At 37.6% G+C, this 18,292-nt stretch overlaps 1 protein-coding gene across 6 annotated transcripts in view; it reads right to left on the bottom strand.

Annotated features, from left to right (window-relative positions):
• Positions 1 to 18,292, bottom strand: part of PCNX1 (pecanex 1) — an 85,970-nt gene that overhangs the window by 56,305 nt on the left and 11,373 nt on the right. For 4 of the 6 annotated variants that reach the window (XM_035539516.2, XM_035539512.2, XM_050710964.1 and 1 more), the window contains exons 3-6: positions 14,869 to 14,974; positions 11,966 to 12,011; positions 10,976 to 11,065; positions 7,583 to 9,283 (exon numbers count right to left, since the gene is read on the bottom strand). In XM_035539516.2, the coding sequence (XP_035395409.1) occupies positions 7,583 to 9,283; positions 10,976 to 11,065; positions 11,966 to 12,011; positions 14,869 to 14,974 (1,943 nt within the window). The remainder of the gene's footprint in view (positions 1 to 7,582; positions 9,284 to 10,975; positions 11,066 to 11,965; positions 12,012 to 14,868; positions 14,975 to 18,292) is intronic. The other 2 variants (XM_050710965.1, XM_050710967.1) reach the window with 2 other exon arrangements.

Below are 18,292 nucleotides of genomic sequence, written 5' to 3'. Positions count from 1 at the left end.
ATACTACATGTGTTTTTGATGTAAACCTTTAATTCCTCAGTTTTAGAGGGAAGACTCAGTTTCACACCATGATGTACAACTAGCTTTAAGAAACCAACATGCAAATATTTTCTTTTGCAAAGGAACATTTATGCATACATCCGAAACAGACATTTACATCTCCCTGAGTTTATATATAACTACTCTTAATCTAAACTTAAAGATAGAAACTGATGAGGCACAAGATGAAAAAGCAGAACTTTCAAGTTTTACTGCACTAACAAGGCTCATTTCATTTGGGCTAATAAAAAATGCCAAACCCAGTGGCTCAGATAAATTCTTCCCATGTAAGAAAATTCCTGAAAAGATATGATGTGAAGGTAAGAAAGAAGTAAAGTACTGATATGGAAAGCCATAGAGTTCTATGGCTAACAATTGGGTTTGTTTTCCAATGAGACCAAAGTTTGACAAAAAAAAAAAAAAACACACATAATGGAAGCAATATTACTCGCTTTTCTCAGAAGAAAAAATACATCACTTGAAATCTAGATTGTTTTCAACATTATTCCAATTAAACATGGTTAGACTTGTGCATGGAGCCCAAGTGATATTTGCTCATTTCATTTCTCTCTATCCAATTGGAAGTTGTGATCTAACTTTTTTCAACTAATTGTATTGACCAACCCTACAAACTTGCAACAAGTTCTGAAATCAACAGTTTACAGCTTATGCATTCACATAAGGAATGAAATCTGTCCTCTAACCCTGAACACACTTTGCCAAACCCAATGGCCGAATTTTTGTCCTTCTGTATCAAGCACCTCTACCTTATTTGTGCTGGAAACCTTAAAAAAAATGCCACACTTCTCTTCAGAAAAGTTAGAGGTAAGATTAACACATTCTGTGTCTGTCAGCAGTAACACAGCTTGGTTTCCTACACACATGCATTTATTAGCTAACATTTTTCTCACAGTTGATGCTCTTGCCAAATTTATTCTCATATGCCTTAATACAATTTTAAAAGCCTAAGTAGACGAAAGGAATTAATTCAGTCTATACACTTCAGTGTATAGTTAATAGTCACGATGGATTATACACCATTATTAAATCTACCATTAAACTTAAAGGATTTCTTAAACCTACCCAATAAAAAGCAGAGTACTGGTTTATAGTATTACCACTTACTTTGGACATTTAACAAAAGATGCACCTAATACCAATTTCTGAAGAAAGTCAAAAGTGTAGATGTGGGCAGCAAAGGAGAAACACTAAAGAGTAGAGGGACACCTCAGATACAAAGTTCTGCTGGAAAACAGGGCAGAGGAAAACAGCATACTATTTAGAAAGGAAAGAGTTACAAAATTAAAGAAAAGTAGAAAAGTTAAAGAGAAGCAATGGAAGTAAAGTCCAAGACTTCAGTGTTGTGGCTGAAATGTATGAAGAAAGTTGGTAAATATTCTTCCAGCCTTATCTCAATTATGTCAAGTCAGTCACTACAACAATCCAAAAAGCAACAACACACTGTCAAGCAGAGAATAACCACAACAATGAAACCATCTGGTTTGAATACTGAACCAAGCTGGTCTGTCTATAAAAATGTTTGATAGACAAATTTCCATACCAATACCAAAGATAGAACCAGGAGTCTCAGTTCTTCTATTTCACCGTACTCCTCACTTGCATTATTTCATTATTAATCACAGTTGGTATTATTCACACAGCATTCTTGACTCTAGTGTTGATGTACTAGGGGTCAAAGGCCTAAAGTGATCTCCTAGTCTGATCCCCTGCCCAATATAACCCCTACATCCGGGTATCAATAGGTAGCAGTATATTCAGGCAGCAGACAAGTGTTCTTATCCTACATTAATCTTTATGAAGCTTTTGATTCTTTCCATTTGGATTTATCTTAAGGAAAAGATACTTTAAATCCCTAGAACACACAGCTTTTCCAGATTAAGTGGTATTCATTAGTGTATCATATACAGAAAAGCATGTTTGCTTTGAATGGGCTTCTATTAACTACACCATCAAATTACACCTCAGAGCTACGTTTGGCAGAAGCGTGTAGCACTTCATTCCAGTACAGTGAGCTCTCCAAACTGTTCCTGGCTGTATGCCTAGCAATAAATCCAGGTACATCTATGAAAGGACAGAAAAACAGTGGATTACTAACTTCAATGTAGACGCAGTTTGTTTTTTTAACTTTATCAGAAATTCTTATGCAGCTTGTTTGAGATGAATACTCAGAAAATGTATCAACAACAGATGCTGTTTATCAATAAAATCCAGCCATTCTTTCCAAATCAAGTTTAAGATTGTGAGAAGTAGATGCACAAACACCACCAACCTAAGACGTTTAAATAACTCGCTCCCACAGCAATGCAAAGCATTTTGAAAGAACCACTACTTCTGGTTTCTTTGGGAGGTCTGAGAGAATTTAACCAAGGTCAAATTTTGTGAGCGCTATTCCCAAGGGAAAACAAACAAAGAAACCAAACAAAAGATAAAGTTTATTTTGCACCCCCCCCCCCTTTTTTTTTTTTTTTAGTATATGCTCTAATGCTGCAGCATGCATTTTTGTCAAGGGAAATTCAAAATACTTATGCAGTCCTACAGACTAAGTGGAATATCTGCTATTCTGTGCATGATACACTGAAGGAGCACACTTCCATCAAGTAACAGGCAGACTCTTACCAGCAGTATTCAGGGCTTTTGGCAAGCAGCTACACTGCTCTCAGCAGCCACTGCTACAAGCTGGACAAAACCTTTTTTTTGTTTGTTTGTTTTGTTTTTTTTACCCCGCCCTCCTATGGAAGGACAAAATATCAGGAAAGATCATAGTTATTGTGGTCAGAAGTCTTCTAATGAAAGCCCTCATGCTATGTATAAATACCACAGAGGAAACAAAACAGGCAAGACAAAATCCCATACACAATGTACTAACATTGCATTTCACTTTGGTCGTTAGTGATGGACTAATTAGTAGATGCACGATTCATCTGTGCGCCATTTCATTGGCAAGTGGCAGACCTGCAGACTGCAGAGTTTCATTCCAGCCTTGTGCATCACTCCTAATGCTGTTCTCATCTTTAAACGTTGAAGGGTTACATCTCAGCCCTACTGGGACTTAAGATCCAAAAAACCTCGGAGGTACTTCTGTAAGACCCAGTATTTACTTCATTGCACACAGAAGCAATGATAGAAACGTTAATGTTAGTACCTCCCAATATTTGGCTTTCTAAGCACAATTTTCTTCTATTTCATTCTTGATCCAAATGCTGGGTACATTCTAGCACACTGCCAGTTGACATCTAAAAAAAACAAATCAGAGAACCCCACATGCAGAAGAACCCTATCTGATGGCTAATCTGCTTAGTTTGATCCAGTTACAGGAGGGTCCTGCTGAACACATGAATAGCTCACACACACCACTAGATTATATTAACACTGCACATTTTTCATTCACTACCATTTCTAAACTCTTCAGCTTTATTTTTCCCATGGAAAACTGTTTGGTTTAGTAGTTTCAGCGTGGACTGATAATCCAGAAGACAGACCAGAAGCCGCAGCCTGTGTAACTGCATTAATTCCACACACAGAAAACCCATCAGCCAAACCCCACCAGAAGCATGGAAAAGCTGTACAACACAAGTAATGACTCCAGATCACTGAAACTTGACGCAACATAAGTGTAGTAGGAAAAAGGATATTTTGGTAACAGCTGGCATGATCATTGGCTGCAAAGCACTAATCTCAAATAACATTTTTTGCTTTCGACAAGATATTATCTAGTGATTACAAGCAGATACATGTAGCATCTATGTACAAATACACGCAGACTGAGAAGCTGAACAGGTTTCCATTTGCCATATAAAATCCAAGATTCTAATCCAAGCTCACACAAACCTATTTTGCTTGTTTATAGGGATGTATTGTAGGCCACAAAATATGGAACAGGATGAGCTGTTACTTCAATGGCAATATGCAATGTACAGAAAGAAAAGTTATTACATGCAATTTTATTTCCAAAAGGTATGTAACTCAAGTACTTAAGTAAGTAAATAAATCTGTCAAATTACAGCAAGCTGTAAAAGCAAGCGGCAACGTAAAGGGTGCATCTTTTACAGTTAAAGGACTGGAGGAGAGCACAACTTCAGAGCAGCTGAAGTTTCACAAAACATCACCTTGCCATATACAGCATTACATTGGTTCTTTAAATGTTTACAGACAGCAATCCAGAAGTAGCACACATCTCACAGAAGCCAGACATAGGAGAGCACCAAGGTGATATTTTCAAAACATTAGACATTTAACCGAACTTTTAGACATCTACACATCATCTATCTACCCATCAATCCACTAAATAACCTGTAGGAGTAGCTAAGTAAAAATAAGCACCTGTTTTAAGACATCTTCCATTTCATTTTTTGTTATACATCAACCACGTTTAATGAATTTAAGTACAGAATTTTCAAATGCTGTTTGGCTGCATTTTAATGAACTGTAATTCCTTTTCAAATGCACAAGTTATCATCGTTTAAGAAATGAGTCAACCACCACTTCCTGGCACAATAATAAGATAAAAATGAAACTGCTAAGTTCTATCTGCTGAAGGAACACATGTACAGGTTCATAAAGCACCCTGCTTAGTAAGAGATTAAAGGCCATACCCATTACTAAACACGTTTTAGCAATTATATAAGCAAAAATGTACTTTAGTTACTTCCCTGAAGACTTAAATGTAAAATCACTAACTATAATTTCACCTAATTCATATCTGAAAAACGGGAACAAATTCACTGACTGAAAAAGGGAAAAGCATATCCGTATCAGTCTTTTGGTTACCCAGTGTACATCTGTAACCACTTTGTTTCAGAAAGCTATAATAAGCAACCCACAGAAATTCAAAAATTTATATAAAATAATTAAATAAACCATTCAGCAGGAGGTAGAACCAGAGAATTTCTAAGAATCTGATCCAACCAATATCCTTTAATCTTATGAAAATCTGAAGCAAGTTTATTCTGCAATACACCCACTACACGTAAATAATTTCTTAATTTTCTCAAATAGCTTCTATATAAACACACATATCTGATATATATTTACGTCACATGCCTTTAAAAACACTCTCAAAAGATGAAGACAACTCAGTAGTGGGAAATACTGAATAAAAAGTTAAAACATTTTCTTTGATTAACAGTAACCACAGGTAAGACTACAGATGAAAGCAACTTAAGATACAGCCATTACAGAACATTTTTTCCTCCCTTCTAAATCAAGAACTTGTTAGAACAAAAGAACAGTCCCAAAACAAACCAGTAGAAACAAAGGACAACAGGAAAAAGTTGTTCAGACAGACCATGAAGAGATAAACTCAAAGTAATTACTGTCTTGATGCTAGACATGATCGCATAAATATTAAGTAATGCTAAAAAAGAAAAATGGTGGTTTTCTGCTTTCAGGAAAAAAAAAAAACAGAATTTCTTACAATCATAAAGGAAATGTTCCCTATTCTATTGGTAATGGGAAGCTTATGATAAGCAAGTGTTATTAGTTATTTGATGTCATCAGGTCTGGAGAACCTGAGCCCAGATGGTTTCTCAAAAGACACCTTGAAGCCTACGGGCAGGTAATAGTTGGGTGCTTTCAATGAAAAAGACTAGCAACTTCACAATAACCAATACCTAAACAAAGTTCAAAGGGGAATCTATTCAAAGGGCAATCTAAATGTACTGATGTGAATGACAGCAAAGCTTCCCTGCTTAGGCTGCTACAGATTATGTATTTGTGAGATTACCATTAGATGGTTTCAGTTTGTTCTTCCCTGTTATTTCACTCTTTAAAAGACCAAGCAAAGTATTTGGCAATATACCCCAATCAACCAAGCATTGATGCTTTCAGACTACAGATGACTGAATGATGTTGCCATGTTCTGCAAAATAGGGTATATTATTCCTCCTCTGCATATCAGTAAAGAACCTTAACAGTTTTAAGCTGTAATAAACTAATATGAAATTTAATTTTGTGCTGAGGAAAGCATACAGTCAAAACAGTAAAATACATAAAGCAGACTTTTTATTAGTTAAACTACTCCTAGTAAACAGAGTCAAAGACCTATAATTTTAAACAAGGTGTAATAAAAACATGTGCTAAGTGTTTAGCTCAGAGTTAGCACTAAACTAGCAACCTGAGTTTTTTTCTTAAAGCTACCACAAAACTCTTACTAGCAATAACAGAAAGTCAGAAAGTATTCCTACATGAAGGGTTTTGTTTGAAGTGAAGGCATCCAAATAGGTCTGAGGTAACCATAAACCAGTCAAATTTGATCAGTAATCAATACACAGAAGGACTCCAACATCACTTTTTTCCCCCCATAAAGTAATTGTATTGATTACAGTTTGCTCTTCAGCCAGTGTTGAGAATAAAAGAACCATCGGTCTTACCTCCTTGGCTGAAGGCTTGAAGTCTCTTAAGACACAAGAGTCACTATACTTAGACAGCCTAAGCAGCAAGGACAATAACTTAGCTACAATTTCATAGGAATATTTATGTCTTTATGCAAAACCATTTTATGAAGCATTTGTATCCTTAGCTAACAAGACCTAGATTTTCTGAAAGGTATTTCGCTCAACAAACAATCCCTAAAGACAGACTGAGGTAGTTAGCAAACCCGTATCACTCTGTAAACTTATTTACATCTTCCTATCTTCCATGACATGGACACATGGAGAGCTTTCCAGTTAAGGCAGTCAATCTGACTAACCAGGAAAGGAGACTGAAACATTACAAGTGATAAACAAAAACTACTGAGCTCCAGTAAAATTTTTAAAGAGCCCTTATTAATCTATATTAATACTAGCTACTACAAGTAACTTCAGTCCTCACATTGCACCAAGCAAAGCAATAGTTACAGAGAGTTGGAGGAAGCTACACTCCTCTCTCTGAGGCAGGAAGGCAAGCGTGTTCTCATAATGAGGACCAAAAAAAAAATCTCAAAGTAAACAGCATTGTATAGCCAACTTGAACAATAGCAAAGCTAAGGAAAACCAAACCCCTAGGAGAATTCAGTTTCGTAATCAGACCATCATAAGAAAGCACAATTCAAGACACAGCATTGTAAGGGTTTTTCGTTTTTTTTTGATACCACCTCTACAGAGTTCATCCACCTGCTAGAGGCCCTCTAAGAGGCAACAGTCACTTCAAACAAGCAGTTTTATGTTCTCGGTTTTCTAACCTGAACAATCTTTTAAACAAAAATAGTCTCAATTTTATTGTTAGCTTTTGAAGTAGTACACAAATTGAAAATTTTGACTAATACAATGGAGCAGGTCTGATGCAATCGCAAATAGTAACTGTTAAACCAGAGCTATATTTTACAAAGACCACCAGTAACAAATCTGTAACACCTCTCTATATATTTCATAACAGTTGTTTGAATTTAACACATTTCTGTAGATCTTCCAGGAGGGGATGATGGAAATGCTTTGTCAGTTTTACTGGGCAAGAATAGAGAAACAGAAAGACATTTAAATAGAGTTGTAACTTAAATTCATTAACAAAGAGAGGCAAGGTTACTTCTGGCAGGCCATTTACTTACCTCCACTTGCTGATTCTTGCTCTTCCCCTTCAGGAAACGTAGCCTGGCTTGGTAAGCTATTCCTAGAACGAGTGACTGACTCTAAGTGTGAAGCCCTTCCCAGCAGAGATAGCTCATCTAGCACCTCTCCCTCTTTGGCTTCCAAATCAGATTTTGAAGTGGTTAACTGTTTTATGTTACCTGGTGCCATTAGACTATTTGGGTCATTTAAGCAAGCTACAGTACCACTGTCCAGGCTCAATACTCTGGCACGATTCTTGGCACTGTTTGTGCTAGAAGTCCGACGTGTAGATCGCTTTTTGCTAATTCCTTCAGAGCTTACGTGGGCTTTGTGAATATTTTCAGCGTCTGTGCCCCCACGTTCTTTAGCAACGTATTTGGTCTTTAGAGCACTGTACTTTCCCTCAGGAGACTGGCATGAATGGGATGTGGTGCTGGAAGAGCTATCACTGCTGAACTGGTGAGCTGACTGCATACTTGATGTCCTGCTTAAGTCACTTTGATCACTGGAGTCCTCATCATGACAAAACACAGCACTGTGGGGTTTAGTACCAGATACACCTCGGAAGGAAACATATTCCCTGTGCCGACTTGAATCAAAACTACTAGCCCGTTTTTTTCCTGTCCGTCTCCGGCTGGACTTGTGGGTAGAGGCCGTTCGATGTATTAAGCTAGAAGACTTTGGTCGAACATCTCCTTCTTTTTGCTTCCCACTAGTTTCTTTACAAGCTCTTGAGTCTACTAGCACAGCTAGTTTCTCACTCTGCTCATCTCTTTGTTCGGCAGCCTTCCCAGGTGTCCTGTCAGCTTGTGTAGTCAGTTCATTGGCATGTGGGTTCTTATTGGCCTCTTCTGAAGCAGAGGCACTAAGACCTTTCTGACCGTGCAGCTCATCAGATCCATTAGAACCCTTCACCTCTTGAACACCGCTGTTAGAGCTCACTTCCACAGCAGTCCTTTCGCTACTAGTCCTTTTGTCAGTAGTAGAACTACTGTCATCCTCTGAGTCAACACCACAGTCCTTTTTCTTACCATCCTTTTTTTCTTCTCTGGGAGACTCTTCCTCGTGCTCCGACAGCACACTTTCTATGTGTGTTGAGCTAGTATGTTCACTTTTATAGCTACTGATGGTACTGTTAGTGTCACGATCAGTCCCACTGCAGTAGCTTTCTGTTGAACCACTGCTTCTAGTACTCAGGCTTCTCAGACTGTCCACGCTTTTGTCTGCTTTCAACGATTTACCCTTCCCACTCTTAGCCAGTGGTTGAGGGCTGCTACTTTTCAGTATGTCATCTAACTGAAAAACTCCTGAAATACAAGAGTTCTCAGCCAAGGACTCTCTGGATCCAGAAGGGGGCTTGGAAGTTTCTAACTCACTGACGGGATCTAGTCCTCGTCTTTGTTGATAGAGAGGGAAGTCATTCAATGAAGCATCTGGAAAAGCGACAGCAGAGCTAGAAGTCCTTGGTACGCCTCGTGGCCTGTGATCCTTTCTATAGGAGTGAGAATGCAGAGTTATAAGCGAAGCTACTTCTGTATCACATGCACTAGTTTTAGACTGGTCCACAAGCTGGTTGTTCGAGAGGCACACTTTATCACTGTTGTCTCTTGGCAAATCCTGTCCAGAGGACAGTGAAGGCTGGATGGAGACAAACGAGTCATTCGACACGAGACGAAAAAGCTTCCGATCAGTTGCCAAATCTGTTGGAGTATACATTTAGAAATATTCATGTGTAACTTAAATGAACATTCTACAATTTATTTTACAACTGCTTGTTCATATCAGACAAAGTAAATTGAAAAATCCCTTTGCAAGTACTACACATTACATAACCATATACATATATGGTACACCTGGGCAAACCTGACAAGTGACTAAATTTAAGAACCCATAACACCTGCTTAATCTCAACAGCTACTAAAAGACAAATTCTGATTAGTTACCTACTACTTCTCTTGTTTGTGTGCCTCAGACCTTGTTTTTATGTATCCTGGAGTTATTGTTTTTTGTCATTTAAGTTACAAGAGGCTCTAAACCTTGCATTTTGTTTCACCTCCTACATGCAGTGAACTGTTTGTTTCACAAACATTAACGATTAAATAAAATAATCCCCATCAACTCTGAAGTCAAAAAAAAACACAAAAGAAAACCACCTTTCTTAACAGATACCAAGTAAGCTCACAATTCATAAAGTTCATCTGGACTATAACAAAACTCTAGGGAGTTACTGAGATTGCTCTGAACAGTGATGAATTCTAGTTTTGAAAAGAACAAGTATTGGCTGCTCTTTCAAAACTGATATCCTACTTCTAATACTGGCTCTATTAAAGCAAATCCAGAGTATTTGCTGTCAGTTCTTGCTCAGAATCATTGTTTCCATTATCCATCACAAGATGTCTCCTGTTTAAGTGTCCACCTGGAGGGAGTGTCAAGTCAGGCTGTGTTTTCCTTTTTAATACTGGTACCAAAGAAAGATCTGGAGGTCAGGTTAAGTTACTATAATTCTTAAACTTTTTCATAGAGTGTACTACCACGTGTAACTTGAAACACTTTGCAAACAGTTCCATTACTGAGCTAAAAGAAGCTACCTATTATAATAGCACTGCCACCTGTAATATTTTATCTTAAACATACTTTCTGCAATGGATCACACAGGCATCACTGGATACGCCTAAGGAACCTAGCAGTCCAACTAGGCTGGCCAAAAATGAACTACAGTATTTCCAGAGTTAACTTCCTGCTAATCAACAGGTACTTGAAAATCAGCAAACAAAAGATTTCCCTATGGCTTTATGCTCTATTTTAGTATGAGTAGACTTTTTCCTGGCAATAAAGCTAAATAGAAAATGAGGTCTGAAACAAAACTGGACAACTAAAGAACGCAAGCTAGCAGTTTTCTTACAGATCAGGAGAACACAATTACTAACTCTGTTAGCTTGCATATTAGAAGCAGTCTAGAGCGCCAGCAACAGAACTCTGTGCAGGCTTATTTGCTTCACTGAAAAAGCATATCTTATTTGGAAAATATCCTTTGGCTGTACTGGAAAGCAAAGCAATTAGTCTACAGTGAAGTCCATGAATCCCAGGCCACTTTCAGTAAGAGAGAGAGGCGAGTGACATATAAGATAGCTATCTTTCATCAGAAAGGAGACAAAACATTTATCATCTCCTAGAAAATGCCAGAACAAGAAACTTGTAGCCGAAGAATAAAGTTTGAAGGATTTAAGCTATGTATCCCAGGAACCAAAAGTAATTAAGAGAAGAAACAGAGAGCTTCAAGATAGTCTTTCTTAGATTCTATCAAGAAATTGCATGAATATATTTAGCATGTTAAGCTAAGGGTCATTTGTAACAAAACACCACGCTTAATATGCAGGAAGAAGAAATTTTACCTTGTTCTTCACTCCCTTCTTTACATAGGCTAGAACTCTGTCCAAGACTTAAACTGATATCATCAGAGGTCTTGGCAGTGTCAGTATCTCCTGTAAATTTTAAGAAAGAAGAGTACTAGTGCTCAAAATATTGACAGACACATCTACATGCACTGCAAGTTCCTCACCTGTCAGCTTTTTACCTTTACATCTTCACGTGAAGGTAAATGACAGTAGTTACGAGTCACAAGATCTCATCTTAGAGAGGTAAATATCACATACGTATTTCTTTTTTTTTTTTGTGTATAAGAATTGTTTCCATTCAGCTACTTGAACTCCAATGGAAAGACTGGAAAAGCATCTTAAAACCCAATGGAAATAAGTACTTTTTCTTTAAACATTTATCTGTTTGAATACTCCTTTTTGCATTGTCGGCAATAAAAACGAGGGGTAGAATGTAATGAAATTTGTAAAGATAAAAAAGTAAAGGAAAAAAATCAGGAAGGTGGGAAAAAACACATCTTGTTTTCTTTTGTCTTATTATCAGCTTAGCAAGTTTACAAAAGAGCAACTTTCCATGTCAGAAACAATTCATCTTTTCCTCTCAGAGGAGTTCATAATGTCTGTCCTGGACAATACTTTTGCTTGATGCCAAGTAATCAGAAATAATCAAGTCATTGAAACCTCAATACCAGAAGGATCACTGGTTAAACAGAACTCAAAACTGTAGGAAGAACTCCACTTAAATCACCCCCTTGGCTCAGCATTTACGAGAAAAATAAGACTTTGCTGGGAAAACAGCACATATCCTAGGATATTCTCTCGTAGTGTTTTAGGCACATTATTTCTAGCTTCCAGGTAGATTTCTTCCACTTATTAAATGCTGTACTTACCTCCCCAAAAGAGTTTTGAGGGTAAACAAGGTAGTCAGTATTTGGAAACAAAGTAAACAACATTATTGGTTTGAAATGCTACCGCAAAGCAATTTTAAGTAGCAGCCAAAAGTCTCACCTTTGATTGTTGCTGCTGTTCCCAGACGAGAGAACCCAGATCCAACCTAGAAACAGGGAATTACGTAGAAAGCTGTAAACTTACAGGAATTACCCAACTGTTTCCTATTATGCATGCATTTGTCTATACACCTAAGGGAGATTTTCAAAGGCACAAAAGCTTCCACCAATAGCACAGCATTGCAGGGTTGTTTCTGCCTCTGGATGTTTCCGCTGCAAACAGACATGGCAAGACATCTAATTATGCATCCAGCTACCTCACCATTACTTTGTTTTATGACGAACTTGCTTAGGGATTTTACTATGTTGATTTTAAAAACCACAATTTGTAATCTGGGAGTTTTTCTTGAAAATACCCTGTGTGGGAAAAAAAAATTACTAGTGTGGTGATACACTAATAACTGCTGTTATGAAGCTGAACGTTCGATGCAGTATCCACGGTTGCCTAAAACACTCAAGGGAAATATCACCTGAATATAAAACTTCTGTTCAAATTAGTAAATACCATCTATTTAGAATACTAAACATTAGTAAATTAGATCATTTTAACCTAATAATTTTTCTGGTATCTTGTTTCTCCCTCTTGTTCTTGAAATTGCAGTTTTTTCTTTTGAAAGCAGTTTGAGTACACAGACTACAGTCGCTTCAAGGCAAGTAAACTGCTTAGTGAAAGACTGCAGTATTTCTTGAATTATTCTTAGATACTAGTTACCACCACATTTTAACTTTTATCATCTGATTTTTAGCCGTGTTCAAAGGCCAATCAGCAGGCATATATCTCCTTATTTAAACACTAACTAGCCATTTAGGATTACAATCTGCCTTTCTACATACCTGCTATAATCTCTAGCAAGTATTTTGCAGGGCAATACAGAGAACTTCATCTCTCTTTTAATAGTATTTCCAGTATCACCTCTCTCAAAGAGCTTTGATTGGCATGAAAAACAGCATAACTGTCAGATAATTAAATCACTCAGAAAGCAGATAAGCAAAGGGCATTCAAAGGCAGGCAATGAACCCCTGAGAAATTCAAAATAATAAGTGGCAATTCAACTTGATTGTATACTTTTTAGGATGCTGTTTTTCAGAAGTCCTTAATTCAAGCGACTCAGGGAAAAAAAAGCATATATCTAGTTCTGCCTTAAATTTGCTGTACTTAGAGAAATCTGAGCACGTGTGCAGATTTTATTCAGCCATACTACAGCAGAACAGCTTTGCTACGTGTAATACAGTAGAGCAGCAGAAGTTTGTTTAATTCGTTTTCTTTACTACACTGTCACGCACATTTTTAGTTAGTCATTTTGCCATATTTCAACTTTTTTCCCCTTCAGTAATATGCCTTGCCTTCAGATGCTACAGATGAATGCAATGCGTCAGCACATGAAAGTTGAACAGAACTCAGCTGCTTAGCGTTCACATACCCTTTTGATGCTGCAAATTCAGTCACAGGGGACTAGCAAGCACTAATTTTTATCAGTAGCTTTAACTGTGTTCTAGCATCAGCATTAAAGCACACAGCAAAGAACATGGATCTTCTCAATACACTTTAACATCAAAACTGTTGAGCGTTGAAAAAGCTATTCCAAACAAAGCCCAGCCAAAGAAACATGAACCTCAGCCTACTCATCTCATCCCACATGGACCATCATCTCCTATTCCTTTGAACACTACAGAACACTCATTTCAAGCGAGAAAAATCTCTTAGAGCCTACCTATGCTGCATAACAAAGCCTTATGCAGCTAAAACATCAACATCAGCATAACACTACACTATATACTGCTTGAGCACAGAGCTAATTAGATGGACTCAATGTTGTAATACCAAGCCAAGGATTTCCACTTTATCCAAAAATAGCTTCTATATCTTTAATACAACACTGCACTGCTCACTGTCAACATAATGTTACTGTCTGGCCAGTCAAATCAACTCATCCTCTTGAGGAGTTGGTAGAAGAAAGATGCCACAACTGGCTAAACATCACAAGCCAAATAAAAGGAACAGCACAGGAAGCACTGTACAAGTCAAATGCATACATCTAGCAGACATAATAAGGAAACAGATCAGCCTCCCCAGTGAAACTGAAGACAAATAGAGCATAATGAAGCTGCATTGCAACCTAAAAAGGCCAAGTTCCAGCCCTTCCATCTGGTATACAGCAGCCCCTATTTATTGCTTTCTAACTGACCCTGAGTTATCAAAATAGTGAAGATTTTGCTAGGGCTATCAAAAAACTAGCAGTTTTAGTCTTTCTATTTCCACCAATATATCTTGCTTCATGCTCTATCAAATCAACGTTTTTACATTGCAGAGTCTGAACTGCCAGGAATAATGACTTTCAAAAAGCAATTTAGCATGGCAAGAGATAATCAATAGTGGAAACATTCTAAGACTTAAGAGAAGCCTCCTCAGAAACCAGTGCAACTGAAGTTTGCCAATAAAGTATCTAAATGACAGATCAAACAGAAGTAAGGGAGGGAAAACAAAGAACACATGGATGAAGTTACAGTCTGAGCTATACAGCAACTCACTGATACCAAAACGATGACAGGATCCCATGACAGCAGGTCTTGGTATTTATATCTGACCATGCTCTGAGTCATTTTGATCTACTAAATCAGAAGAAAGCTAACAGAGCAAAAAGAATACTTTCTGCTATGTTGCCACATAAAATCTAGCTGTTCCTAGAACAAACACAAAATGGGAATGAGCAAGAACTATGCAGCTAGGAGAATGGAGTGCCATCCCAATAAGGCAGTTAAGAAATACAGAAAGGTAGAGTTGCTGATCCTAGTACAATCAAAAAAGAAAGTAAAACTAAATTAGAAAAATATCAGCAAAGATTACACTACAGGTTACAAAGCCAGCAGTACTAAAACAACAACTGCAAGAGCATTAATCCTTACCTGGTTGTTTGGATCTATTCCAGCATAAGAATTGCGCGAGCTACAGCCAACAGGAGGAGTGGCTTCTCGTATGAACTCTGACATCTCAATCCCTCCACCAGGGTCACTGAGAGAAAGATTAAAAATAATTAACCTACCAGTTAAACATAGAAAAAGTCTGTCTACACTGAGTAGCAATTCAAAGCTTTTTTTTTTTTTTTTTTAAAACTTTTCAAAAGTCAGGAGCTCAAATAAATCCCAGTTCCTTAGGTAAATACTGCCAATGTGATACAGAAACCTCCAGGAGAGCTGGAACACCTCATTTCCTAGTACAGAAACTGCTTGCTTTCATGCAGCTTCACTGTCACTGGCGAGCACAAAAGTGTGAAGAATTAGGAACTCATAGGTATTTGGAAATGCTGGCGTATGAAATTCTCTCTCTGTCTACACACAGACACACATAGCTTTTGGATCATCTATCCAAAAGTGAATATCCAGAAGTCAGAAAGAGTCCTAAATAACACTTTTAAAAAGCAGGGGAAAGACTCAAATTGAAGGGATTTGCCATTACCCAGATCAAAAAGTTTACCTTAGACTGGACCTAGGAGCAAAAGTAAGGATGGGTTAACCAAGTAGCCACACACTATCAGTGAAAGTTATTGGAAAGGCACAAAGATAGAGGGCTTAAGGGCACAAGCCACTTCTTCCTACCAGGAAAAATCCTCCTTCAGAAAGTTGGCATGCCCTACCAAGGAGCATTTTAAGTTGCAGTACATATATTATATTGTCCCAGCGATTTAACCATTTCAAGATTAACGAATATTGATTTTAAAGTATCTTCTAGACCAACATCCCCAAATTATAATTCACCATAATTCAGTTTGTTTTGTAAATACCTGCCTTTGACAAGAGCAAGCTGGGCCTGTGACAAGTCCACTCCAGCATTGTGCTGGAGAAATAATCCGTGTCTAATCCTTCTCAATTTGGAAAAATGAAGCTAAAGATGTAACCCTGTGTTACCTCTGGAGAATGGGAAACAAACAGGAAGCACAGCAGGCCTTACTTAATATACAGCTCGTCTCATAGATGTAATAAATCCGACATGTAATAACTTTTTTTTTTAAACGCAAGAACATCAAGCTAGGATATTATAAACAATGTCAGTATACTAAAGGACCTGAAACACAATTTATACCATAGTATATTTCAAGCTGTTATAATCTCAGAGAGAAGAGCACAATGTTGGCGCACAACCCTGGAAACCATTCCAGATCATACAGAGGCCACTCAATACCTAACTCTACAACCTGAATGTTCCTGCATCAAAGGGATAACAAAAATAATGTCTGAAGTTAGGAATATATCACATTAGTAAAAAAATAAGCCAGCTTAAGAGACAACCAGCCATGAGTCAGCAGAACAATATGGTCCTGGTCCAACTCCGGCAAATCAAAAAAAATTACCATTTTGGTACAGCTCAGCAGCATGACATAAGCATGCTCTTATTCCTGGTTGTTTACCAAGCCCTTTCTGACCTAATCTTATCAATAATGCTAAAGGAGAATCAGGTAAAAAAAAAAAAAACCAAGATTTAGAATTCAGCTTCTTTAATTTCTGTCAGCTGTAGCCAGAGTATGCCTTAAGTAAATATTTTAAGAACATTTAAGGGCATAATAAAAAGTTTAGTTTTAACTAAAACCTTCTTACTTAATGTGTAAGTTCAGCATATGTTATGATCTCTACAGAAATCGCATATAATGCCTGTCACAAAAAGATGAAGTTTCTTCCTCATTTGAATAATTTATTCAGAAACACTCCAAATGAATAAAGGTCATCCTCTGAAATAGCAAAATAAGGCAACATGAATCAGCTTTCATGCACAGAACTAGGGAGGATAGTTAGGGGTGAGGGAAGGAGGCAATTTTGTTTAAGAGGGAACCACCAGATATCAGCATAAGCAACAATACAACGCAAGAGGAGTCTACGCACAGCTGCTGTGTTCTGTGACAGCACACAGAAACTAAAGGATTAACAGAAGTTAGTAACAAACAAAACAAAAATGTCTGCAGGAACAAGCAGGAAGTACAGATTTCCAGGATTAACTATTGTACGCACAGAAGATTCCAAATGCCATTGTAGCCCACATCCTTAAGAGACAATTTCACTGCCAGCATAGTTGCTATTTGTTCCTGCTATCAAGTCCTATAACCAATTTCTAACAGTTTGCTAACTTCATACCTTAGAGCAAATGGTTGCTTGCAAACTGAAAAGAATAGCAAAGAAACAGAAGTGAAGTTACTACACAAACTGAGAAGAGCGAATAAATTATGTCCAGCTACCTGCAACCAAGACTGCTACAGAGGAGGCATCCAAAGCCTGCATGTTTACTATATGCAGCTATTTTATTAGCGTGTCAAACTGAAAGCCTTAAGAAGCTGCCAGCCTAAATCAATTCAGTGTAATACCTGACTTAGGCTGATTAGCTAAAGAATCTGATGCTCAGACTACAACTTTCAGAGAGAATTTAGAACGAACAATTTTGATCTCAGAACAAAGCAGAGGAAGGGCTTCATTCTTTTCTTTTGAACACTTTCCTGTGCCCATAGAGCTCCTTTCCTTCCATCCTGCAGACCCATGAAATCATACTTGAAATGCAGTATCATCCTAAATCATATGTCTTTAAGAAAGTATTCTCCATCATCTTCTGGAAAGCTGGGTGAGGGGAGTTAAAAACCCTCACTGTTAAAAATATCCTCCTCACCTTACTGTTTTCTGCAGGCACTTAGATAGCCCCATAATGGGCCCAGTTAAAGACTGAGATGGACCAGACTTGACTAGAAAAACGAGGCCAGGCTAAAGGTAAAGTTGCTATTATATGAGAAGAATCACAGCATGTACTGAATATGCTAGATCACAACAATTTCAAGTATCAAGAGACTTTTTCTTTAAAGCTTGAAGTAGTAATATTAAACTTGAAAAAAGCAAAACAACTCCAAGATCAAGAAGAGCTCTGCCAGGCACAGAAAACTGCAAGGAGATAAAAATAGCAGAGATATAAGCAAGAGTTATAGAGATTATAGTTTTTATTTTTTATTTTTTCCTTGCTCTACTTGTTTAAGCAGTGTATGCAACGTCAAGGCAATGAATTAAGAAACCACATGCTCCAGCTGCCAGTTTTCTTAGAGAAGTACACGTGAAATTCAGCTCTCCCACACTGGCTGATGTCAAGGACAGCAATGTCTCCAAGTTAATGCTTTCTTTATCCTGCTGTAAGTCATAGTAGTCATTGACACAAGAAGCCCAAATGCAAGACTACAAGTTAAATGTTTTAAGACATCTGTTTGGGTCCACTGATACTATCTAACAGATTACACTTACACTGTTTCTTCTACGCAAGATTAGGAGCCTGTATTCCCAATATTTGTTTGCTTTAATGAAACCTCAC

Source organism: Cygnus atratus, chromosome 5 (genome assembly GCF_013377495.2).
Source record: "Cygnus atratus isolate AKBS03 ecotype Queensland, Australia chromosome 5, CAtr_DNAZoo_HiC_assembly, whole genome shotgun sequence".
Classification (NCBI taxonomy): domain Eukaryota; kingdom Metazoa; phylum Chordata; class Aves; order Anseriformes; family Anatidae; genus Cygnus; species Cygnus atratus.
Note: the sequence above shows the minus strand (reverse complement) of the source record. Positions and strands in the feature narration are given on the sequence as shown.